Source organism: Amphibalanus amphitrite, unplaced genomic scaffold (assembly GCF_019059575.1).
Source record: "Amphibalanus amphitrite isolate SeventyFive unplaced genomic scaffold, NRLGWU_Aamphi_draft 000087F_arrow, whole genome shotgun sequence".
NCBI classification, from domain to species: Eukaryota; Metazoa; Arthropoda; class Thecostraca; order Balanomorpha; family Balanidae; genus Amphibalanus; species Amphibalanus amphitrite.
Genome location: NW_024881583.1, coordinates 957,689 through 983,348, shown reverse-complemented (window position 1 = coordinate 983,348; position 25,660 = coordinate 957,689). Strand labels below are relative to the sequence as shown.

Sequence of the window (25,660 nt, the reverse complement as noted above, 5' to 3'; positions counted from 1 at the left end):
GTACTCTTTTTGAAAACAATACGAAATGCTAAAAATTAAAAACAATTGAATGGCAAGTCTTAATGATTGCGAGGGGTGTTACGCACAACACATATCCATGTCCAAATTGAGGCGGGGCTCAGGTTTGTGCGCCAGTTCTGCGTCAGTACCTGTCTGCGCTCTCCTGTCATTCCAGTCACGTGGCAGCTGACCAGCGTGGGGTCCCAGGCGGTCGTCTGGTTCCTCAGAGCCATCTGCACCGTCGGCATCGACACCCCGGGCTGGGCTAGGTCAACCACGGGCGGCGGCTTCCCAAACGGCCGACACGCTGAGGGGCAGCACATGCCGAGGTCACCGTCACACTTCTCCAGTGCGGACCATGGCCATAGATCATTGCTGAGCAGAGCAGCACATGCCGAGGTATTGTCACACTTCTCCAGTGCGAAAAATGATCATAGATCATTGTTCCAGCATCAATACAGTTACAGTCCATAATTTCAGCCATTGATAATGAAGAGAGCGCACGCACTACGCAATGCCTAAAATCACCCCTCATAAGGTTAGCCTAGGCTATAGGTGGACTCTGCACGCTGCCACTGACCGCTCCACTGATCACTGTCCGGGTGCCGGCACTCTCCGCAGTGGTCTCGCCGCCGGGGGCTGGTTACGGAGCCGTCACACAGCGGCTGTGGACAGCTCGAGCCGCTGTCGGCGGTCGGGTCCGCGACACACTGACCACACGCGTCCCGGCCGTACAGCGCCGGTCGGCCCGTGCTGCCCAGCACGCAGTGGCCGCACCTGCGCGGCAGCGGGTAGGTATGTGTGAATACGGGATAATTACAACTGAAGTCCGTACTTATTCAAAGCTAAAGGCGATTCCTCTAATGCTGACACACTCACATCTATTCAATTCCTACCCACTGTGAAATGTTAACTTGGCAACTACTCTTTTTTTGATCGGTAAATGTTTCCCCAACCTTGCGTCGGGGTTCTTGCATAAGACCATGCAATACCCCATCAAATCATCAGCTCTGTTACGAATTGCACGACGACCCCGGGCGGCCCGCCCTCTTACAGGTTGAAGTAGGCTCCGGATCCGGGCACGCCGTCACACGGCGGCACCCTGGCTGCCTCCGAGGGCACGCACAGCTCTGTGCCGTTAATGGTCACCAGGAGGTTCTCCGAGCACTGGTTGGCGCAGTCCCGCTCCGGCTGGATGCCCGTCGTCCCGCCCACGCACTTGGTGCAGTCCCTGTAGGCCGCTGGCGAGACAAACGGTGCATTAACCAGCCGCATTCAAACGACAAACACAGGTGGACCTCACAATGTAAAGTGTGTGCTCACCGAACCGTTATTTTGGCTTTGAAGGAACCTTGTGTTCAGTATGGCAGCATTGTCGTGAAATATCATAAATCATTACCTTGTGGAATCAACAGCCGTGGGTAAGATTCTTATTATACAGGTATAAACCAACATACAACTTTATTAGGTATCTTAGTGCCAAGTTTTGTCAAGTGACTCACATCCGTTGACCTGGCCGTCGCAAGTGATGCAGTTGCCGAGGCCTCCGCACACCCCACACGCGTCCAGCTGGGAGGCGTGCTCTTCACTGTAGACGGGGAGGCGGGTACAGTCGGAGCGCAGAACCAGCACGCGCAGCAGTGAGGCGCTGAGACTGGATGAGCCGCCGCAGTCCTGATGGGTAACGTGTAGACATTCAGCGAACAGTTCCACACAGTGGCACACAATCAGCTCACAGGGCAGTCTCGCACATTCCATAGACCTCTCTCATTCTCTTTTATTGAACTGTGACGCTCAGCTAATAGAGTTCAAAGCCAATTCCACGGCACATGACTTCAGCTCCTGTGATTCTTAGTGTTCACTGTTACAGATATTATGCTGCTGCTTTATGTGGGTTTTATTCAAAAGCAATGAAATAATATACTGATCCTCCGAAACCTGGTCCTCTAACCCCTGTCAGACTCTGCCGGCGTGAAATACCACTCAGCGCTGGCGGCGCTGGACTCACCGGCTGGCAGTCGGGCAGACTGATGTTGTTGGGCGCCGCTGTCTGGTCCCAGCCAGCCACCACCAGGACGGCCGCCTCGGCCGCCTCTGCCCGCGTCCACACCTGGCTGGCGTTGTTGGCCGTGAACCGGAGCCTGTCGTCGGGCGCTAGGTATTGGGGTGTTACCGTGGTCGGCGGGAGCTCGGCCGGCGCCGCGCCGCACGACGCCGAGCCCGTCAACCGCCGGCTGAGCGCAGCCATCTCTCCGTCGGTGGGCAGTTGACCGCAGTCGGACGCCGTCAGACCCACCGACACCGCGTCGGTCGGCAGCTCCAGGGCGCTCCAGCGGTCGGCGCCGGACGGGGCCCACTCCCAGCGACCGAGCGGCTCCCCGGCGGCCACCAGCACGGCGGCGCCCGTGGCCAGGCCGTCCGGATCCATGAAGGAGCCGGACACCAGCTCCGACACGGACACGGTCACCGACTCGGCGCCGAGGGGCACCAGCAGCGGATCCGGCGTCGGGCCCACGCGCAGCGGCGCGTCGTTGGCGGCCTCCACCTGTGGGCAGGCGTCAGAGAGTCGTGAAACACCACCCAGCCACAGGGATGGCACCAAAGTCACAGCACAAAACCTTTAAAACGACAGGGCTTGGTGCCGCGTGCTTAGATTGAATATCAACAATGGAACACATGAATCAGTTGGCTATGCATGACTGACCATGATGAATGTTTATAGCGATCGAGACCCAAGAGTAACAAGTAAGAGGACAAAAAGCAATTTATCGCGAAAACCGGTCATACGGCCATTGGCTAAGTTACGGTCTACATGCATTGATTCAAATTGGTGACCGGTATTATATGTGGACAGTTGGAGACTCAGCTGGTCAGCTCGCCAGCTGGACGTATAACCGTTTGAGTCAGTGCTGCACGTACCGTGACGGTCAGCTGCGCCAGGGTGGTGGCGGCGCCGAGGCTGACGCTGATGTCGAAGCCGACGACGCCCTGGAAGTCGGGCCGCGGCATGAAGGTGATCAGCGGCTGGTCGGCGGCCGAGGGATCCCGCGGCAGCTCCAGCGCCAGCGGCTGCTGCTCGAGGCTGTGTTCCGTCCAGCTGCCGATACCGGGACAAACAGCTCACAGTAACACCAGCGAGTTACATGTCGCTCCAAACATCACAGGTGATCACTAACTCAACTTAGAAGCTCAATATGAGCAGTTGATGAAATTGCATGAAATCTCGGCCGCTCAAAAGAGATCGCAACATTATGGGCTCGTCGTTTTATAGGCACAGTCTAACGATGCATGAAAAACGGGAATATTAAGAAAACATCACTACAAGTCTGGACCTTCCTTGCTCGTGTACCGAGGCACCCACTTGTCCTGGTCGCCGGCGGTCGACAGCAGCAGGGTGCCGGGCACCTCCGAGCGGCGCTGTGGTGGACGGGAGTAGGCGATGCGGACGGGCACGGTCGGCTGGAGCAGCGAGTCCAGCTGACGGTAACCCAGAGCCGTCCGGTCCAGGTCAGCCGCCGCCAGAGCCGACCTCAGCCGGCCTGAGCAGCGAGGGGAGATGCACGTCAGAAATCATGGAACACTTTTACACCGACTGAGTAAATGCTGAATGTCGTCAATCAAAGTCCCAAAAACTTCGAGCTGCGCGTAGCTAGTCGTTTAAGAAGACGAGAAAGAATGTTTCAGGAAAGAGGAACGTTCAGTCTCCAGCGTTATCTCTATATACGTTTACCGCCCCTGCAAGGTTTCAGAGGAACCAAAGGGCCACATATAACTGACCCATCTCGTCTTCAGTCGCCGGGTCGGTGATCTGTATGACGTCTGAGAGCCGCAGGGTGCTCGGCTGGTCCTCCTGGATGGTGAACTCGGTCTGGGTGATATTGACCAGCTTGGTGGACGGGAGGACGTACTGAACCACGGAGTAGCGCAGCACAGTGTCCCGGTCTGGAGATACACGTGGCAGTGAAGTGGGGAGCCTGGACCGCAAACTACCTCAGTACGTCTTTGTATGCGTATGTTAATCGGTAAAACGGCACTGGTCTCCTTCAGTCACGGACCCCGGTGCATACTTCGTCAACATCATTTGTCCCGATACAACTATTTGTCTTGTCATTGCATCACGTTATGTATCTTTAATCTTTGTAATGCTTGTTATCTTGAAATGATGTTGCATGTAATGAGCGGTGAAGCGATTATGTACAAAAAAAAAATAAAAAGTTAAAAACGTGTGATGCTATATTGGCTCAGATAAGTCCAATCCACGAAGGCCGGAGCAGCAGCTGTACCTACCAGCGTCCTGGGCGAGGCTGATGCGTCTGACTCCAAGCCCGCCGTCGAGCGACGGTCGGAATTTCACAAACTGGTTCAGCCGCAGTGTGGAGTCGGCGGTGACACTCTGAAAGAGTCCGTCAGCGGAGTCCGACACCCACCAGCCGGGGTCGGCGGCCTCCACTGTCATGGACGGTACCACCTGAGCGTCCAGCAGGGTCTGCGGCAGGGGCGGGAGGGGAGAGAGGTCACCGGAGGGCGGAGAGAGAGATAGTGAGAGAGAGAGAGAGAGAGAGAGAGAGAGAGAGAAAGAGAGAGAGAGAGAGAGAGACAGAGAGAGACGGAGAGAGAGAGAGAGAGAGAGAGAGAGAGAGAGAGAGAGAGAGAGAGAGAGAGAGGGAGGAGGGTCTGACGATGCAGGTGCAACTCACCTCGACGGCGGAAGAGTGGAGCAGCGAGGACAGAGCGGCTGCAGCTGGGGCCTCCTTTGAGTCCTGCAGCACGGCGGATGGCAGCGTCCACGCCAAACCGGTACCGGTCGCGTCTGCAGGTAACAGCAATGGCATCAGAATCACCCAACGTACTTACGCAACGCATTTTGATGCATAGGTACCTTACTGCTCACAACATAAGCTCTCCGTCCAGCCGCGATGCTGAGAGATTGTTTGAAGACGGAAATGTCGCAAAATGTAGCCTTATAATGTTAACGACGATCTTATTTCAGTTTCCGATCAGACTCACTCTTGCAGTCGCGGTACGAGACGCAGCCGGTCCTCCCGGCGCAGATCACGTGACTCGGTGGGCAGACTGTGCCGCAGGGCTCTGACGACGGCTGGCACTGGCCGGAGATGGCGCAAAATCTGCGGATCGGAACGGCGGTCGGCATGAAATTAGAGAACTACGAGACGAGTGGGAGGCATCGAAACGCTGCAGATTTGCAATGCCGACTTGACTATTCTTTAGAACCGACGCCGGCTTCATATGTTGTAGCACCGTTTTAGGCATAAAATTTGTATCGAGCATCGATAACATAATATGCTGAGTATCGACAACATGACTTGGACATAGGGATGCATAGAGATGAGTGGAAGCGTGGAAGGTTAAGTTGTCTAGCTGGCATTGGGTCGATTGCAGTTAGATGTATGTATGGTATGAGTACTAAGGAAACAAATCAAAACATGTAGCTCGATGGGAATGCAAATACTTATAGGCGTGTCAACATGCGTCGCTTTTGTGCGCTATGAGTTGCCGGTTGCGCCAGCATGCACACTTACATTTCCTCTTCCTCGCATTGTTGCTCTGGCTTCGGCGGGTCCTCGGGCTGAAACGTATTGACGAGTTAAGCTCTAGGTAGAAGCTCACGCACAGAACTTCAAATACCGGGTGATGTGTGTAATAATGGGAAACATATTTCAATGAAAGTGAAGCTTTTAATTGAGACATCAAAAATGATTTATTAGGAAGCCATGATGCGCTTGTAAATCATCATTGGAGGACGTTTATACCGGTCTAAAATCACGGCGTTTCGGCCAGCTGTTTTCCCAATTATAAGACATATAGCTATAATTTACGAAATAAAAGAATAGGCGATTGTAAAACTAACAGGGACAATTACTCACTTCAACCACGAACATGGATACATTTTGCCCTCAAACCTCCCCACTCTATAAATTTACCCATGCTCACATGTGGCGAGGCAGGAGCTTCGATTGCTTGCTGGCAACAAAACTTTCTTAGGCGAAACGACTGACGCAGTACCGGCATTACGTATGGTTGTGAAAACCAAAGCCTCAAAGAGACACAGGCGAGGATGGCTGGAGAAACAACTGCCCGAAACGCCGTGGGATAGGAAATGGCTATAGTAATGCATTCTTATCGCTTAGGCGGTCTGAGTTCACTATAATCGCCCTTGACCTACGAGGATCATTACATTTTGCAACGCTACACAAGTGCAATTCTTTAGTAGTGCATCATTCAGTGCAAGCTACTATCTATGCACGTGAACGTCTCCGCTAGGTACGATCCCAGTTCATTATAAAAAGGGAAATATGCGCTCAGTGAATTGTGGATCACATATCAATACGAGGCAAAAACGGACGATTTCATGTGATTCAAAAACAATTTAAGATCATAATCATCATCAGCCCTGAAAACGATCACAGCTAAGCAGCAGGCACATACGAACAAGCGACACCGAATGGCTCTCAAAAATTGCATGGCCGTGACCATGTGAGAGCATGCACTCCCTGCCACGTAAAGTGTCGTGAGATCCTGCAGAAATCGTCCCGATCCCATGCTGATGGTGTTGAGAGGACTGAGGCGGGCGCGCTCGTCCCTCCGCGGCTGTGCGAGGAGCCCTCAAACTCCAGATGGGGTCGTTCAGCTCCCAAAAACGGCTGTGTGTCGATCGTGACAGGGCTGGCAGGTGGATACACCGAGAGACTGAACGTTACCTGTTCACTGGATGCAGAAGTCGGTGATGTTGTCTTCGTGCTGGATTCGGTGGAGGAAGTGGGACCTGGACTACTCACAGAGGATAGAGATGAAAGGTCAGGCTGAGTGACAGTGGTGAAGTCAAGGCTTACGTCAACCGTGACTGCGTCCATTGGTTCAGCTACTGTAACGGCTATTTCAGTCGTGGAATCTTCCGAAGTCGTAGTTTGGGAAGGGCTTGGTTCAACTGTACGACTATCTGTCGTCTTGCTGTCGGTTATTGCAATGTCAGTACCAACCGGTTTGGAGGATTCGGTCTGAGCGACATCCGTTGTTGGATTCACAGGCTGAGTTGCTGCAGATGATGTGGTTACAGTCTGCGTCGCATCAGTCTCTGTCGCACTGGTCTCCGTCTGGGATGCATCAGTTGTCGAAGTCATTGCCTCATCCATGCTTGTAGTCTCAGGCTGCACCGAGACTGTTCCGTAAGTCAGAGTCTCTGTCGCTTCAGTCCCGGATGTCGCTGTCTGCGCTGAAACTGTCTCGGATGTCACTGTCTGCTCTGAAACAGTCTCGGATGTTACCGTCTTCGCTGAAACTGTCTCGGAAGCCGGAGTCTGATCTGTTATAGTCTCGGGTGTCCCAGTCTGTGGTGGGCCAGTTCCGAATGTAGCAGCCTGTGTGGTGGTAGCTTCAGATGTTGATATGCTTGCACCATCAGTGCTGTGTGTCGACATGAATACGGTTTCATCATCGAGAGGAACGTCGGTCGGGCTGGCTGGAGAATCGGTGGAGGGAGATGTCTGCCCATCCTCCGTGGTCTCTGAGGTCATAGGGATGAAATCGGTCTCTCCCACTGCAACAGTTGTGGCTTCAGCTTCGGTGACGACCTCCTCGGGGAAGGCTGGTAATGTGGATGTGGATGTTTCTCTGTTCGTGGCTGACTCAGCAGCACTGGTCACTGTGACATCGTCGACTGGTTGTCCAGTCGTTCCTGGACGCATAGTGGTGGTGTCGTTGCCGGCTACTTGGTTTCCTGGTTTTAAATTTGGTTGGGCCCCCTCGGTGACAGCTGAAGGTGTGAATCCAGCCTGGCTGTTAGCTGTTATGTCGACTCCTTCAAGAGCTGTACTGTTGATGGATGCTGCTGTTGACGACCCGATTTCGGTTACATCCATTGTTGAGGAAGGCGGAGAGGCCATTGTCGGTTCTTCTGGAAGAATCCCTTCCTCGCTTACATCGGCTGTTGAAAGCAATCCTTCGGTAGTTGTTCTGACCGTAGAAGACGAACCAGCATCAGTCGTTCGAACAGAACCGTCTTCAGTCGTACTGGACTCGGGTGAAGTCTGCAAAACATCGGTCACCGTCTCGGTTGGGACATACAGCTCACTTGCGGTGGTTACAGATACAGTGGTTGTAGTGTCAGAAGTTACCTGGCCAGTAGCCGGCGTCTCCGTTGAGACGGCTGGAGGAGTGGTGAAATTCGCCTCTCCACCAGCAGTGGTCGATGACTCGCTCTCATTGCCACCACTCGGACGTTGTGGACATCGCTCCTTCGCTAGGCAGCCCAGTGTGGAGAGACAGAAGGTCTGTCCGGTCGGACAGGAGCGTGTGGCCGGGGCGCAGCTGCCGATGGGCTTGCACTGGCCAGTCGACATGCAGAACTCGTGTCCTCGGCGACAGGAGCTCCCGGCCTGACGACGGCAGCGGCGACCGGGGGGATGACAGGAGCCCGTGCGCATACAGAAAGTGTGGCCGTCGCCGCACTTGATCCGTTCGCCGGTCGGCTGTTCCTCTGGTCGACAGAGATTTTGAGGTACGCAAGTGCCGTTGCAGAAGGTGAAACCTTGAGGACAGGCATTCTCTGAAGGCTGCTGACGGCATTTTTCGGCAGGCACACATCCGTTTTGTTCCATGCAGAAGACGTAGCCCTCCGGACAGGAGCTACCGTCGAGTTCTTCTCGCTGGCATGCTCCACTGGGCTCGCAGAGTCCACTCTTCTTGCAGAAGATGAGGCCATCCGCGCATATGGTTGTCGTGCAGCTTTCACGTTTTATGCATTTGTTCCAGCGGAAACAAAACACAAATCCTTCAGCGCATGAATGATTTCCAGGAGGGGAATCTTGACACTGAGCTGGAGAAACGCAGCGTCCAAATTTACTGCAGAAAACGAATCCCATAGTACAGTTGTTGTTTTGTTCGTTTTGGTCGCTATAGCAACGTCCTTCAGGAACACAGCTAGAGCTATTTTGACAGAAGAAAGTGCCAGCTGGGCAGGTGGCATTTTCAGGTGGTCTTGACTGACATTTTGTGGCACATCTTCCGATGAGAAGACAGAACACCGTTCCAGATGGACAGATGGGGTTGGCAGGACATTGACTGCCACGAACGCATCCTCCAGTGTTCATGCAGAAGGTCACGCCGGCAGCGCAGATCTCGGTGCCTGGGTCTGGTGGGCGACGGCACTGGTCGAGGAGCCTACAATCGCCGCTAGCCAGACAGAAGATCTGACCGGAAGGACAGCTCGCCTGCTGCTGGCACATTGAGGGCGGCAGGCAGGCGGCCATCCCCGGGCAGGGGACCGTGCCCGGTCGACAGGTAGGCGTCGGGCAGCCGGCCTCCGCGGGCTCGCACCGGCCGGTGGACACGCAGAAGGTCTGGGTTGGCGGACACGGGTGTCCTGAGGCCGGCGGCTGCGCCTACAGGGGCACACAGACGGCACTAGTGAGCGCCGGGAGGATGGTCCAGTTAGACGGAAAAGGCCGGTAAAGCACACGACATCACCTCTATAGAAGCCGCTGAAATTGACATATGTCTGAAAAAATGCATGCACTATTTTGTCTCGTCATCAGTGGGTACTTATTGACATTCGGCCTTTTTTTAACATTTTCGTCTTCATTTTTTTTATTTCTTTACGTCTTCTTCCCTGTTATTCATACTTTCATCAAATGAAGCTTTATTTCACAAGTCATCTCTCAGGCGTCCACCTGTCATAGAATAGGCACGGGTTCTTTCAACTGACTAAAATTGATTAGGAAATTTAAAGTTTTCCTTCCCTACAGATAGGTAAATAATTGGTATCATTTATTTTCTGCTTTAACCCTCCAGGCGGTGGGGGGGGGGCATTTTTTGCCCCCCCCCCCCTTTAGTTTTTTCGATATATCTCGAGAACCGCTGCGCCGATCGCCACCAAACTTTCAGTACCCTCCCGGGAGTAGCTAGCGCACATGGTGACCAAAAATTTTTCCAAAGGCTATGATAGGTTGGCCGCTAATGACGTCAGAGTGACATCATTTCTGCCATTTTCGACCCAAAAAAAAGTTTCGCAGGAAGAGCTGTCAGGCCTACAGCTTTAGAGATACAGAAAAATGTTTTGTACATAAAAGGTGTGGAATTAACCCTCGCCCGCACATGGGGGGGGGGGGTGGTTGCCACCCCCCCCCCCCCCCCCAGGTTGTCTTTCTGCTCTGCACTCAACATTTTTAGAGCTAGAAGGCTGATTTTTCGCATAGCTGCTCCTCTATCCTTTCTTGATGTCCACTGAAAATTTCAAGTTTCTGTGATTTTTGGTTTCGGAGATATGACCTTGTTTTTCAGGTCATGTCATGACCCAAATGGCCATTGGCCATTTGGGCCATTTGATGTTGAGATGTTGAGATGTTGAGTTGAGAAGATGTTGTGTTGGTGTTGTTTCGCAAGATGTTGAGAATTGGCCATTGGCCAATTCTCAACATCTTGCGTTTGCCATGGGCCTTGTGAGCTTTTGACACCCTGATTTCGGCCTTTTTTGGCAGTCTTACCTCCCACCTATCATGGAACATGTTGTTCGACGATGTACAGGGGTCAAGGTCAGGGTCAAGGTCAACCTAGGTCATCTAAGATAATTGCGTTTAGGCAAGCTGAATTTACTTTTTGTGAAGTTTTTTGACTGCATTTTTGGTAAAAGCTTCTCAGATCATGATTTCATGTAATATGGACCCAAAAACAATCGGTGCACACATCAGTATACACACAGACACACACAGACATACAAACACATATAATTGACCTTGACCTAACTTGACCTGAAATGACCTCAGCAGCAAAATTCTGGTCGGGTAGTGTGACAAAGAGGTTCTAGCTGGCTTGGCACCAGAAAACAGCATCGTCATCGGTATTTGATAAGCAGCGCACTTGATATCCAACGGTGACCCAAAACAGCAACATTTTTTAGTTTGACCTGACCTGGAAGGTCAATGACTGACCTGAGAAGGTAAAACTGGGTATCATTGGATTTGTCTCTTCCCAAAGAATCTTTTTGGTCTTTACCGCTAAGCTCTATCTCCAACAGGAACGAAATGGCGCGGGGGGGGGGTGGCAACCACCCCCTCCCATGTGCGTTCTAGGATGGGAAAATGGCATGTGCGGGCGAGGGTTAAGAGGGCTACAAAACTGTTATTTCGGTTTTTCGATTTTTTTGGATTTTGACCCCCAAAAATCGAAAAATAGATTTTTGAATATAATAGCCGAAAAATCCAAAAAGTTTTTTGAATTTCGAAAAAAATTGAATATATGTGATAGTCCCTACAACCTTCTATCTACATACCAAATTTGAGATCAATACCTCTTTTTTTGGCCAAGATATAGCGAAAAAACTGTTCAAAATTGATGACGTCAAATTTTCAAACTCAATTTTTAGCAATTCTAGACCTTGTAGCGCAAAACAAAGACCACCATTCGACTCCCCGTGACGAGCTGCATCGAATCAATACCCATTTTATGCAAAAATATCAACTTTGAAATTTGACCTTTTTTGACCTGACCCTGACCTGACCTCCACCAGAAAGTGACCTAAACCGTACCTGATGGTCTTATAACCAACACCATTGAATTGGAAATGAAAAACTGGCCATAAAACATGCATCGCACAACCTTAGTAAAGTTGGGTTCATGTGGTGACCCTTGGTGACCTTTGGTGACCTGACCTGTGACCTGACCTGGTATGACCAGTGACCTCTAATAGTAACATATGTACTAGACAGCTGACGCCTTATCGCTGATTTTCGACAAAATGCGTTTTACTCGGTGTTATAGCGCTTTCCCTAGAAGCCCCGTTAACGGTGAAACATTTTATCTTTGACCTGACCTGTGACGTCATCGGTGACCCCGAGGTCAATGAAATTTGGTTTCCTTGGACAAATTTGACAGGGCTATCGAACGCCGTTTGAATTTTCCGGATCCGTCCTGTAGTTTCGGAGATACGGGGGGGGGGGGAAATGCCCCCCCCCCCACCGCGCGGAAGGTGGCCGGGAGGCCCACCGCCTGCCGGGTTAAAACAAAATATTTTAGTTCGCAAGCTTAACCAATTTTGTCGTGTTTGCCTATTGAGAAACGGGTACAGTTTACGATGAGAGGCTTAACACGCGCAGTGGAAGGGGGGGGGGGGCGGATTTCGCCGACCCCTCCTGTTTTTCGCCAATAACTCGCGCCGCAAACACAATATTAATGTGACATTTTGGCTACCTGTCCAGAATTGAATTGCGGATCTTTTCGTGCAAAAAAATAAGAAAATCGGTTCACAACTTTTCTAGTAATGGCTGTGTAAAGTCAAACAACATCCTGCCGCCGCCGCGGCGCCGCGGCGCGGCGGCCGGCGTCAGCCGTTACGCGCCGCCTGAATTGTAGACTGTGCCGGGGCGGGACGGTTCCGTCTTTACATCGCGCTCCTTACCGCTGATTATATTCGATTGACATCAAAGTTTGTGAGAAGACTAAGAAATGTACAGGCAATCTTATGGTCAAAAAATTTTGAAAATCGGCCGGTAAATACTTGAGTTATGAGTGTGTAAACACAAAATTGTGATTGCCGCGTTTCCAGCGTCGGCCGATCCCGCTTCAGCCGGCGATATCTTAATCTTAGCCAGCTTTTAACTGCCATATTTATTGTTGGATCAACTAGAAATTCACCACACATGCTCAAAAATGTATGTTCTTTCGTATAGTGAAAGACCGGTAACTTTTTGAGTTATCGGCGTGTAAACGCAAAAAAGTCGCTCATATGGCAGATTTGACCACCGGATTTGACCACATTTGACCTCATTTGACCTTGAAGATATTGACCTAGGGTCATGAAATTCACACACAACAGAGTTCCCTAGGCCCCCCCCTACGCTCCAAATTTCGTCTTTCTAGCTCCAGTGGGAGCTGAGATCTTAGGGGGGGGGGGCGACATCCGCCCCCCCCCCCTTCCACTGGGCGTAGTACTCGCAACCCTTCCACTGCGCGTGTTAATGACCAGTCTCGCAGCCGAGGACTGAGGGCAGGGCTCAGTTTGCACCCACGCACAGGGACCGGCAAAACTCCGGTTTGTAGACAAATGTAGTGATGTAGGCTGAAGCTCCGTACGGAATAGTCATAGAGGAAAATGGAAATCATTTACTTTGATTATCGAGGATGTAACGTAAAAAACATTTACTTATATATTGAGAAATCCACGGCAATCAGCATTCACGGGCACACTTTTAGTATAGCAGCTAGAGCACACCAATCAGTTTATATTAAACGCATCTAACAAGTAGTCAAGCGATATGTTCAGCACTAAACATAGAATATCCGTGAGCTCATAACATATGCAGAGTTCTAAATCTGTTTATCTTTGGTTAAATTTGATTTGCACACCACAAAACCACGCCAAAGGGTGAGCTGACCTTCAATCTAGTATATAGGTTAGATACAGCGCCAGTCGTCTCACCTGAAAACACAGTGCACGGCTAGGGCCATCTCCTCACCTGTGTAAGCTGAAAGAGACGGCCGGCAGCCTCACCTGAGCGGGGCACGGAGTGGGCAGGCACCGCGCCGCTGTCATACAGTAGCTGGTGCCGCCGCTACAGCCGAATGCTGCCTGAGGGGAGCACCCCTTTCCGGTCGGCTCGCAGTGGCCCGAGCTCATACAGAACACGGTGCCCGGGCCGCACATCGTCCTGCACGGAGGAGCACACGGCCGTCGGATGGGACAGGGCTGAATGCGAAAAACAACGATGCTGGAATAGTGGTTTGCACTTGCAGTGAGGGAGTGGTCGCTCCCTCACTCGCTATCATGCAGTGAGGAAAATATGTGAGCTGAATTACATACATACTATTAAAAGTATCGCACGTATATTATCCTGCTATTCCAACGTTACATCCCATTCTCGGCTAATCGGCAAGATAGTTGTTACATCGGTCTTGCGAATGCTTTATTTTATTATATTCCGTCAAATGTCATAGCAAATTATTTCGTGTAGAACCACTAATGGTGACCATGCCGGTATAATGATAACCGTTTTGTCCCAAACCTATGCCGATGTATTGCTATGAATCTAACAACACAAAACAAACGGCAAAAGATACATAAGCGTGATTTATACTCCCCCTTCACTGAACTAAGTTGAGTCATTTGAAACTCACGAAATTCGATGAATCTTATGTTTCATGATAATGAAAAACTTATTGAGGCATCAACATGAGACATTTCGGATGGCGCCTTCCTTTTATCGCTAAACGTGATCGAATCTTCGCCTAACGTCACACTACCCTCCTATTTGACATGTAGCGGCTGGCGGGCTGCACCAATCAACAATGTGTCACGGGACACGGGCTATGGAATGTTGTTTTGACGACAACATGGGTCAATAAAACTAATAATCGCCATAGCTTAGCCCTGCTTGACCATGAATTGGGTGCGTGGTGTGCAGCCCATCCCTATTTGTCGTCCGTTCTCTTTACCCACCCGGGTTGTCGTCTGGTATCGTGGCAACGCGATAACAGTGCAGCCGCTTGTAAGGACCCATGGCCCACGTCGATACGGCACACGTCACGCTATTGTGACGTCACAGAGTCGCTCGATGCGTGAAGGTTATGTAGCCCACATTCCTGCACAGCGGACCTGACCGGTGTGTCCGGTCTATAACCACAAGTGTTGGTGGTCGTGCAACACAGTCTGTCTTGATTTCAAGTGGCTGAAGAAATATGATCCGTCTGTCCCTTTCTATCCATCTGTTGGTCTGTCCATCTTTCTGTCCGTTTGTCTATCTCTGGCACTACTCACTACACTCCTCTCGACCGGTCGGTGTAGCGCAAGGTGCGTTATATATCTGTCCGTCTCTCTCTTTGTCTCTCTGTCTGTCTGTCTGTCTGTCTGTCTGTCTGTCGATACTCACGAGTGTCCACTCGGCGGCCGGTCAGTAGCTGTCGAGGTGCGCTGTATGTGTCTGTATATCTGTCGGTACTCACGAGTCTCCGCTCGGCAGGTCGGTGGGTGTCAGGGTGCACTGGTCTGTCTTTGTGTCTGTCTGCCTGTCTGCCTGTCTGTCTATCTGTGTGTTTCCCGTTGTCGGTATTCACGAGTCTCCGCTCGGCTGGTTTCTCGGTGTGGTTTAGTGTGCACTGTCTATCTGTCAGTACCCGCCTATCTGCCTGTCTCTCGCTTTCGGTACTCACGAGTCTCCCCTGGGCCGGTCGCTGGGGCTAAGCATGCACCGGTCTGTCTGTCTGTCTGTCTGTCTGTCTGTCTGTCTGTGGGTACTCACGAGTCTCTGCGGGGCCGGTCGCTGGGGCTCAGCGTGCACCGGTCGGCCGGCACGCAGCTCCTCCGTGCCGCGCAGTACACCTCACCCCGCCGGGGGCAGTCGGTGCCGATGGAAGGCGCGCCCGGGCAGCCCTGGGGCGGCACACAGCGGCCCGCCGATAGACAGAACTGCAGACCGGGCTGGCAGACACCGGGGCTCGGGGGAGAGGTCTGACACTGCTCTCCGACGCCCACACAGCGCTGCTGAGACATGCAGTACGTCTCTCTGTCCGGAGGGGGGGGGGTGGACGTCAGAAACAGCTTACTTACACCGTAGCACAAATAAGTGACAGATTTGGGTCAATGACCACGGGCCGTCATTTAGGAACCATTGCACCAAATTATAAAATACAAGGCCTTAAATTTTACTATTGTAGTTATTACTGGAGCGGAAATGAAAAAGTACTTTGCAATAAAGAAGTTTCTCTATACGACAGCTCTGGTGCAGCCTGTTGGTTGTTATCGGCCGCGTTGATGGCTGACGCATCAACTGACAAGCTGTATACCATTTTAATATATGTTTGCAGTTGTTGTAAGCATTGGTTGTAGAACACTATATTATCGCACTTACAGATTGGAGCATGTTGGTGCTTCTGTAGAGCACTGCCCATCAGTAACGCAACGCTGAAGAGTTCCGCAATATATCTGCAAAGCATTAGCGATGTTCAATGCGCATGCATTTTCGAACAGAAACTTATTCAGTATACCGTCGCAGATAAAACTTATCTGATGAGCTTCAGCTGGGAACGTATTGTTTGGCTATTTTTTAAGTGTGTGGTGTGACGTGACCAAGATGTTGTAGAAAGCATGGCATGCATTGTTATTTGTGGGCTGTGGCATGCAGAGCAAATATAGCAGTAGGTATCCTTGCGGGAGTCTCCCAACGTTGGCACCAACGTTGACTGACGAAGTACCACCTAATGGCGCCAACCAGAAGGGGACCGGTGAGATGGCTACAACCAGCTACACGCGCGCACGGTTCCCACTTTTGTTTGATAGAGTGGTTGAGGTGAGAAAGTTATGGCTTTCTCAATGACTCAACTGAAGTCATCTGTCCCGCTATTGGTGAAACGTCTGTTAGGTGTTGGAGCGGCATATAAAAATGTCCGTTGAACGCTTACGGTTCCTGGTTGACACTTCACTACTTCCTGCGATTTGGCCACGCAGAAAGTCAGAGCCACAAGCAGCAGCCAAAGCGAAACATCTGAAAGCAGAGCATATAGTTAGCATATCAACATCTATTAACTGTTAACAGCATGCTGCATGCATATAAACGTTAGGTTTGTCAAAAGCTTCATGTTCGCTGCATCCTTGCCCTTATGCATTTCGTTCTGCATTCCTATGTTGATACATCACAGTTCAGTATCAAATATTAAAAAGATGTGTTCAGTGGTAACAGGGGCTAACGACCTTAGCCCTCGCCGGCACAGGCCATTTCGCGCCCTTCGACGGCACAAGGGGGTGGGGTTGGTACGAACCCCCCTCGCGTTTGGCCCCTGATCGAGCTGAGCTTCGCAGAAAAAAACGAGCGTGTTGCCCGTCACAAGAGGAAGCCGATGATACCCAATTTTAAGGTCCTAGGTCATCGGTTGACCTTCTAGGTCAGGTCAATGACCCAAAAGTCGAGAAAATGGGGACCTGTTAGAAAGTCGTAAAGTGTGGCTGCCATGGGGTTTTGTTCAAATCAGGGCTGCGGAGTCGGAGTCGGAGTCGGAGTCGGAGTCGGTCGGAGTCGACAGTTGTGACCGGAGTCGGAGTCGGAGTCGGAGTCGATTTTCGAAACCCGAGCCGGAGTCGGAGTCGGAGTCACCGAAAATCTGTCGACTCCGCAGCCCTGCTAGGTCTGAAGAGTCGGAGTCGGGAGTTGGAGTCGGTCGGAGTCGACAATTCTGCCCGGAGTCGGAGTCGGAGTCGGAGCTGGTTTTTGAAAGCCGGAGTCGGAGTCGGAGTCGGAGTCGCCGAAAATCCATCGACTCCGCAGCCCTGGTTCAAATGGTTGCTAAATTCGAATTCAGCTCAAAAAACTATCCTAGAAACATGTAAAACTCGGAAAAGTGAACTGAGGTCACCAAAGGTCAATGACCTGACCTGACCTTCAGGTGACCTTGACATCCACCCTAATGCATGGGAGCAGCATCAAGTCACATGTTTGAACGTTTGAAACCACGAAAAGCTTGCAAACGCGCGGCTAATGCGAGCCGACATACGCCGAATCGCGATTCCGGCCAAACGTGGTCTCGGAAAATAGGTCACAGGTCAAAGGTCATTTGGGTCAGGGTCGTGAAATTTTAAGGGTAGATGTAAAATTGATCAATGCGAGGGTACTGAAAGTTTCGTCGCGATCGGCGGCTTTTTACGCGAGTTATTCGCGAAGAACTTAAGGGGGGTTGCATCAACCCCCCCCCCCCCCCTGTGCCGTCGAGGGTTAAATGGCAGTGCGTGGTCAAACTACAGATTTCCCTCCGACGCGATGCAACGTAAATGTTTCGATAAATTATCTAACTGGTCATCAAAGAGCAATCATTTAAATCATTTAATGCGATCAATTTTTACCAAAAAGTTGGATTATCAAAGAGTGCCAAATTTCTATTCCGGTTTGTTTTTTTTTCTTAATAGCAGGTCTACAGCTAATGAGCTATAATTTAAGCTCTGCAATAGTCTTACAGATTTCATCGATTTATGGAACTGAGAGCAGTTTGAATTATGATTGTTTCGAGGCCAAGGTCATGCAAGATCAAACGTTAGCAAGGAGGGATGTTCTATGAATTCCCCTAAAATCAGCTTTAACTACCCCAGTGTATGGGCTCGTAGATACTATTAACCCGCGACCCGTTGGGGGGGGGGGGGGCAAAGGACCCCCTGTGGTTTTTCGCAGATAACTCAGAAACGACTGCGAATTTTGACTTGAAACTTTCAGTTCCTCTCCGGACATCAATTTTATGCACCTCCTGAAAAAAGTTAGGTCCCAGATCATCTCAGGTCACGAGATATAGAGGTCGAACTGAGGTCATGTTTGGCGATTTTTCGTCGATTCAACTTAGCGATTAAAAAATTGGACCGTAGGTATAAAAAAGCATGACGTCACTGTCACCGACGAAATGAACTGCCCTGTTGTTCTTCTCTTTCGTTTTTACATTTGACAGCCACGCGTGATCTATCGCAGTACTGGTCGTGCCCCGTGAGCCTGGACCAGCTCTTGTGTTAGTTTCTCGTCTCATGTTCTAATTGCCTACAATTTGTCACTCGCGCTATCGCTTCACACTTGTCGGCTGTTCGTGCTCGCCGCGCACCGTATCCTTTTACCGAACGTGCTGTGTGAGCCTTTTTCGGACTTTTCTCACCCGTTTCCAGTGTCGCTTTCTGAGTGCTTTTAGATGTACAACCTAATTGTTCTCTTTGTGCCCGCGGCGGCTCCTCGAGTCGCTGCGGGCAGTCTCCACTTGGACGCCACCGAGTACAGTCCTCGGTGGCGGTGCGCGGCTCCACCGGCGCCCCGATGTGCGCCGGTGTCAGTGAAGTGACGGAATCGTGCACCGCGCACGATTCCGACGGCACCCCCAGCGGGCTGCCAGAGTGAACGGCATCCCTAGCGGATTGCCGCAGTGAACAGGCACCCCCAGCGGGTTGCTACAGTGAACGGGCACCCCCAGTGACCATCGACAGTGCTAGTGTGTTTCCTGGTCTACCTGTCTACTCTGCGTTCTTCAATTTCACCCTCGTCTACCGTTCATCATCATCTATATTCCGGAATTCTTCAATATATTCTTCAAAATTCATCTACGTTTTTCCTCCGCTACAATAAATGTCCCGGCCTCCACCAGAGGCACGACAGGGTCGGCGACAGTCACAATATTTTCGGTATTTCTGCTTGAAATCGGTCAGAAGTAATATTTATGATACTTATCAACCTCTTCCTAACTGAATATGACCCTTTTCGTGAGTAAAGTCACTTCTACGTAAAAATAATTGTTTTCATTGTAAACCCGGTACAATTTGACCTTATTTCACCTTCTTGTGACGTCATAGGTCCAAGAAAAATGGTCAGGGAGGTTTCTTTGGTTGCATATATATGACATGTCTTCATAAAGACTCAAATATTAACAATTTAACATGCCTTCCCTTACGATTCACGAAAGTGTTTTCTGATTGGTCGAGGCTGACCTCTGTTGCGACGTCACATGTCATCATCCACTCAGCTGACTATCCACATGCTAGATCTATGATATACATCATATCCAGACTCATTTTGGAATCTTAAATTTCATTTTTATGACCGACTTCTCGTCATTGTAAATTGGACTGAATTGACCTTATTTGACCTCCTTGTGACGTCACAGGTCAAATATCAAGGCCATCGATGTTGTATCTTGTAATGTGCATCTCTATGAGCTCTTTCGAATGCCGTTTGAATTTTTCGATACGGCTATTGGTTCCGGAGATACGACGGGGGGCCCTTTGCCCCCCCCCCCCCAACACTCCCAAACAGGATGTGGCACCTGCCAGACCTCAACGGGGCGCGGGTTAATCTTTGTATCCTTGTAATCAGCAAAATGGATGTCATATTAAAGATCATCTTACCTATGATTACAACGTAAAGGCTTTATGACTTCTTCCGAACAAAACGAATAAATAGCATTTGACGCGACTCATAAACACAAACATTTTATCACGTTGGTAGTGTTTATGGCGGATAGTTACTCTTCTGGTAGTTCAGCCGTAAATAGAACTCGACATCTCGCTCACGGGTCATTTCAACCAGAGATGCTTAAATGGACGAAGGTATTTGTGCATTAAATATAAAACAAATTTAAACGGAGGCTAAAAAAGTTTTTTTTCAACGTCAATTTACTTGCTTGTGTAGGTATTTGTATGGTGTATGAAGTTAGTCAGATCTAGTTGCATATCCGCACTCATCTTTACGATTAGACATAAACACAAACCTGGGGGAGGTGCCTAAAGTGTTTATTTATCTTTGCCAGCGACTTGCAAGGGTCCCCGTTCGGCAGCCATTGTTTGGCAAGAGGATCCCGCTCCTTGACAGGCAACTTGTTTTTAGGGCGTATCTTTACGAAAACACTACCATTGATAACAACATCAATGACGAATACTGATCACTTGATCAGTATGCACTTACCGATCTCCAGAACGCGGGAGCCGGCCCGACGGCCTGGCGGCATGGCTGCGGCGGTCACTTCACTGCTGGCACCTTCAGTCCAATGTCCGGCCCGCTGGACAGGGTGTCGGCGACTCGTCACCTAGGCAACCGACCACCACAGTCCCCCCTCCCACCTCCCCCACCCACCACCGAATCAATCGGCCCGTGACCCGGCCCTGCACGGCCCGTGCATCGATGTGTCACCCCAGTCCTACCCCTCGCCGCTCCCCCAGCCCGCCGACAGGCATGCCAGTTTACACAACACACCTGTCGACTCCCTGGAAGCCACTGCTCACCCATGTGACGAGCTGTTGATGCCAGCGAACTCCCAACAGAACACCATAAACTGATTAACTCCCGACTTTAAGCCGTGTCGTGGAGGGAAGGTGATCCAGTTAATCACCCACGTCATTCATAATTCAACATCTTTAGTATGTTTCTCGAATTTCGCACATATCAAAGTTTCACATCTGCCTTGTTTATTTGGCCGAGGTCAGAACGTCTGGTTTCACAGTTTCGTTGCTACATTTCGTTTGGTATTGCTTTACTTCCGGAGCCTGCCTACTTAAAACTTAGCCATACAGCGAAAATCCACCGGGCTGTTGTGACTGGGCCTGCATCCGGGTAGGGCCAGGTTATAAAAAGCTACCGATCGTTCAGTCTCAGTGATGATAAATATTTGCATGAAAGTCTATTCCATATCAAGCTGGCGGTCGAAGCCAATTCGGCAATTCTCCTCTTCGTTCGATAATTTGCGTCTTTTAATATGAGTGCCATGAGTACAGAGGAATCCCGTCATTGCTTTAAGCAGGGCAGTTGTAAGCTTGGTATGAAACTGACTATAGGTGCTTACTTAAGACGACGTCTCAAGAAACCGAGGGCAAGAAGGTGATAAAAACGTACAATGTTAACATATTTGCATTAACAATACAAGCGAGATATGGCCAACAAGACGTTTGATTAATTCAATTACAATTACAAATAAAGGATTAACATCTGGAATGTTATGCAAAAATCAGTCAGTCGCTCCTGTAAACGCTGTCCAGCGACAACTCTACTTTTCGCCGATAGATGTCAGCACCAGTCGCGCCTGTCTGGGTAGTCTGTTCCGCAGTACTCCTGGCCCTTCCGGTGCAGTATCAACGGACGACAGGCCTACAGGGCCTCGCGGGAGTTCTGTTATAGCCTTGGGCTCGCGACAAGACGGCCAACTGGACTGTGTTATCGCTATACATTTATTTGATGAGTTTGATGGGATCGCGGGTGAGCGGGAAAAGCAGTGAGCGGCACGGGGTCTTCTCAGTGCTTACTGCTCACCAGTCAGCGGTTCCAGGCCCAGAGCTCCTAAGGTTGTATTCAGAATCCGCTCGTCTCGCACCTGACTTCAGGCAGACACGCCAAAGGAGAACTATGAGGTGCTCCACTGTTATGTGCTTTCGAAACATTGTTTGCTCATACGCTTTGATGACCCTACAGAAAACGACAGTGATAGCGTCAATGGGACAAGGAGCAGCGTGAAACAGGTTGTTTTGAATGTGTTTCGGCCTTATAAACTGTCATATAAGTGCCTCAATCATGCTGACCTCTTTGATCCGGCGCCCCGGTGCCTTATGAGACGGTAATTAACGAAACTGGGTCACGAGGACTATCGACAGCTATCGACTTACCCCAGTGGGGGGATGGGGGAGGGGGCTGATCGCAGGCAGGAGCTAAACGATAACGACGGCTATCAGAAGCGTGCAGACACTTAGCACTTAGCAGTAAGAACAAGTGATTGATCGCGCAGTGGCAGAGGGTCGCTAGCAAGAAGTAAAGAGGCATGAAGTTGACAGGATCCATAAGATATTCGTAATAAGCCTATACCAATTAAGATTGCCAATCCGGAATTACCATCGCACTTATGGGGGGCCGAACGGACCCCCCCCCCCCGATTTTTGCGAATGACCCTCGCAAAAGTGGTTGATCGCAACGGATTTGTTTTTTGTTACTTCGAGATGATTATTTTTACACCTACCCTGAAATTTCATGACCCTGACCTAAATGACCTTTGTTTTGTGAGCTGTTTCTCGAGAACATGTTTGGTCGGAATCGCGATTCGGCATAGGCATGTCAGCCAGCTCACATTATCCGTGCGTCACTAGCCTTTTTGTGAATATAACTGGCGTTATCTTTAGTTAATCTCGTAACGCTTCGGCATCGTATGCTCCATACTCATGTGTTTATCGGCCGGCCGTCTCTCTCTCCCTTATATCTCATTCACCTTCCAGGCGATCGTTAAGAGAGAGGACACGGTCGACGAGATAAGGAAATGAAGGCAAGTAAAACCAACGCAGATGGTTGGAGGGGTGGGTGGAGGAAACGTGCTCAGCAGCGACCGAGCTGCTGGTCCGCTTCACTCGCCCGGGCCGCGTTGAGTGGACCTCAGCCGTCCCGCTCACGGCCGGCTCGCTGATGACGTCACGACCCCTCCGGCGAGTTCAGGTCGGGTCATCGCTCGACGGTGCCGGCCGGAGTGGCTCTAGTGGCCAACCGCGGATACGCGTTTGAGCAAGGATGCGACGTTACCATTAACTGGCATGTAAACGTTGAAGCGTGTGAAATGACGTTTGAACATGTATTATGGCGGATGCCAAGGTCACGTGAAGGTCAGGTCAATGCCATTGGACCTCGGTCCGATTTTTTGAGTCTTACATGCTTACAGTGTTCTTAACCCTCGCCGGCACAGGGGGGGGGGGGGGGTTGATGCAACCGCCCCTAAGGTTTTTCGCAAATAACTCGCGTAAAAAGCGGCCGATCGCGACGAAACTTTCAGTACCCTCGCATTGATCAATTTTACACCTACCCTGAAAATTTCATGACCCTGACCCAAATGACCTTTGACCTGTGACCTCTTTTCCGAGACCATGTTTGGCCGGAATCGCGATTCGGCGTATGTCGGCTCGCATTAGCCGCGCGTTTGCAAGCTTTTCGTGGTTTCAAACCTTCAAACATGTGATTTGATGTTGCTCCCATACATTAGGGTGGGTGTAAAGGTCACCTGAATGTCAGGTCAGGTCATTGACCTTTGGTGACCTCGGGTGACCTCGGTTCACTTTTTCGAGTTTTACATGTTTCTAGGCTAGTTTTTGGAGCTGAATTCGAATTTAGCAACCATTTGAACATTTACGAAGTAGTTTTGGTGCCTTCGTAACATGCTACGAAGCTGTCAGAGGCGGTTGACACGAATTACGAATACCCGTCACAACCCCTACCGGTTGACCTGACCTGACCTGACCCGACCTGGTCTAAATGCTTAAAGACATCATCTCTGATGAAAACTAACACGATATTCGTGATCAGCACCCCGGAAAACCACCTAGCAGCCACACTTTACGACTTTCTAACAGGTCCCGATTTTCCCGGTTTTCGGGTCATTGACCTGACCTGGAAGGTCACCCGATGACCTAGGACCTTAAAATTGGGTATCATCGGCTTCGTCTCGTGACGGGCAACACGCTCGTTTTTTCCGCGAAGCTCTAGCTCGATCAGGGGCCAAACGCGAGGGGGGGTCGTACCCCCCCCCCCCCTTGTGCCGTCGAAGGACGCAAAATGGCCTGTGCCGGCGAGGGTTAAAATGATTTCGAGTTTAGCACCCATTTGAGCATCCCTAAAACAAAAAGAGACGATCTTAGCATACCAGAGCTCCATGAACATGGAGGAAGTCTCCATGTTCATTGGTGGTTAGTATGAATCGTATTTTTGCTCAAAGCCAACATCACACGCAATGTATGATTCGATTCGATAGCTGTGAGTTTCCTTCCTGGCGGCTGGCAGAAGACAAGGCAGAACGAAGCTATCCAAGGCGGTTGGTGGGACAACCAATAGTGTCTGGTACAACCGTGAGGTGGCTCTGTCGTTCTGCAACGGAGGGTGGGCAAAGCAGCTCAGAAATGACTATGAGCCTGCCGTGGGAATGGGGCCGGACCAATATACGCTGCGCAGCGGTTGTTTCTCATCTTCTTCCACCACGGTGTCGAAACGGTTTACGGTTAGGTACGAATGTCTTTTCTTTCAATGCAGAGGTGAGATGGAAATCTCCATGACCTCGCCATGTGCCCTTGAGGTCGAGTGATGTCATCAAAAAGTTCAATTCAACTACCCGCACCTATAGATCGCGCAATCCCATCACTTCGTATATACTAGAATGCTTTTTCCATCAGTTTTGTAGTCCACATATAAATTTGTAATTACTCTGATCATAAATATTGTTTGAGGTTTCGGGTGAGTAGCAAAAAGCTACAAATATTGAATGTTCCCATATGGCAGGTTCTATCAAAGATGATGCTGGTTCATATGATACACGTTTGCGCATTATATGATTTTACAGATTACAGTTTCAATGAACAGGGGACGCGTTGAAAAATATTTGGCTGTAGGACTGTAGGTATTTTGGATATAGTTAAATACCAGCAATACCTACATTACAGTTTAGAGGTGTCACCTGATTTCGATGTCACTTTTGACAGACGGCCGCCCTCCATCACAGATGTCAAGAACGGGGTCACTAGGTGACAGAATGACAGGGCCAGATAAAAAGGTCAGGAACCGTCACTGAGGAGAGTCAATCATGAGATGCAAGAGCAAAGCCCGGGCTAGAAGCTTGTGTCCCGTCTTGTGCAAAATCATTTACCCGACATAATTTATTATATGTTGCAGGGCAAGGAGATATCCTTGAACGATCTAGTGGGCCAATGCTAATGAATCTGAGTAATTTTGTTGAAATGACCGTGAATTGTGATTGACATCATTATGCATCGACGTCACAAAGGCTCATATGGAGCGTAAACACGCTAAATTACATTCTTTAAACGAGAGTTAAAGGGTAATGTAATCAGGACGAGGGATTGTTAATGTGATGCCCATTGTCTACATAGATGTAATGAAAAACAGCAGCATAGAAACAAGATCTAGATGTCTGCTCATCTCATTCCTCCTGGTGTAACATTTGTCCTGCGCCAGGCGCACTGCCGTCGTCCACGACAACCTCCCCCTACTCCCCTCCCCCTCCGCCACGCCCACCGCAGAGGGCGGGGAGGGGCAGGGGTCCACGCACCGCTGGCATCCGTCGGGGTCAGCGGGACTCCCAGGGTCGCTGGCTGTCGGCGCGTCGGCTACCGACGCCAACATAAGACGCCGCCGAGTTGCGCGTCGGTGGCCGATTGATCGTCGACGCCGCTCGGGTC

At 50.4% G+C, this 25,660-nt stretch overlaps 1 protein-coding gene across 1 annotated transcript in view; it reads right to left on the bottom strand.

The window, feature by feature from the left end:
• Positions 1–20,459, bottom strand: part of LOC122379895 — a 29,916-nt gene extending 9,457 nt beyond the window's left edge. The window contains exons 1-17 of the mRNA XM_043362474.1: positions 20,418–20,459; positions 16,405–16,487; positions 15,855–15,928; positions 15,246–15,509; positions 13,502–13,658; positions 5,541–5,587; positions 5,008–5,126; positions 4,698–4,810; positions 4,288–4,486; positions 3,778–3,942; positions 3,362–3,539; positions 2,920–3,097; positions 2,009–2,545; positions 1,503–1,674; positions 1,055–1,241; positions 581–777; positions 150–307 (exon numbers count right to left, since the gene is read on the bottom strand). Coding sequence (XP_043218409.1) covers positions 150–307; positions 581–777; positions 1,055–1,241; positions 1,503–1,674; positions 2,009–2,545; positions 2,920–3,097; positions 3,362–3,539; positions 3,778–3,942; positions 4,288–4,486; positions 4,698–4,810; positions 5,008–5,126; positions 5,541–5,587; positions 13,502–13,658; positions 15,246–15,496 — 2,658 coding nt within the window. The 5' untranslated portion in view covers positions 15,497–15,509; positions 15,855–15,928; positions 16,405–16,487; positions 20,418–20,459. The remainder of the gene's footprint in view (positions 1–149; positions 308–580; positions 778–1,054; positions 1,242–1,502; positions 1,675–2,008; positions 2,546–2,919; positions 3,098–3,361; positions 3,540–3,777; positions 3,943–4,287; positions 4,487–4,697; positions 4,811–5,007; positions 5,127–5,540; positions 5,588–13,501; positions 13,659–15,245; positions 15,510–15,854; positions 15,929–16,404; positions 16,488–20,417) is intronic.
• Positions 20,460–25,660: the final 5,201 nt, after the last annotated feature.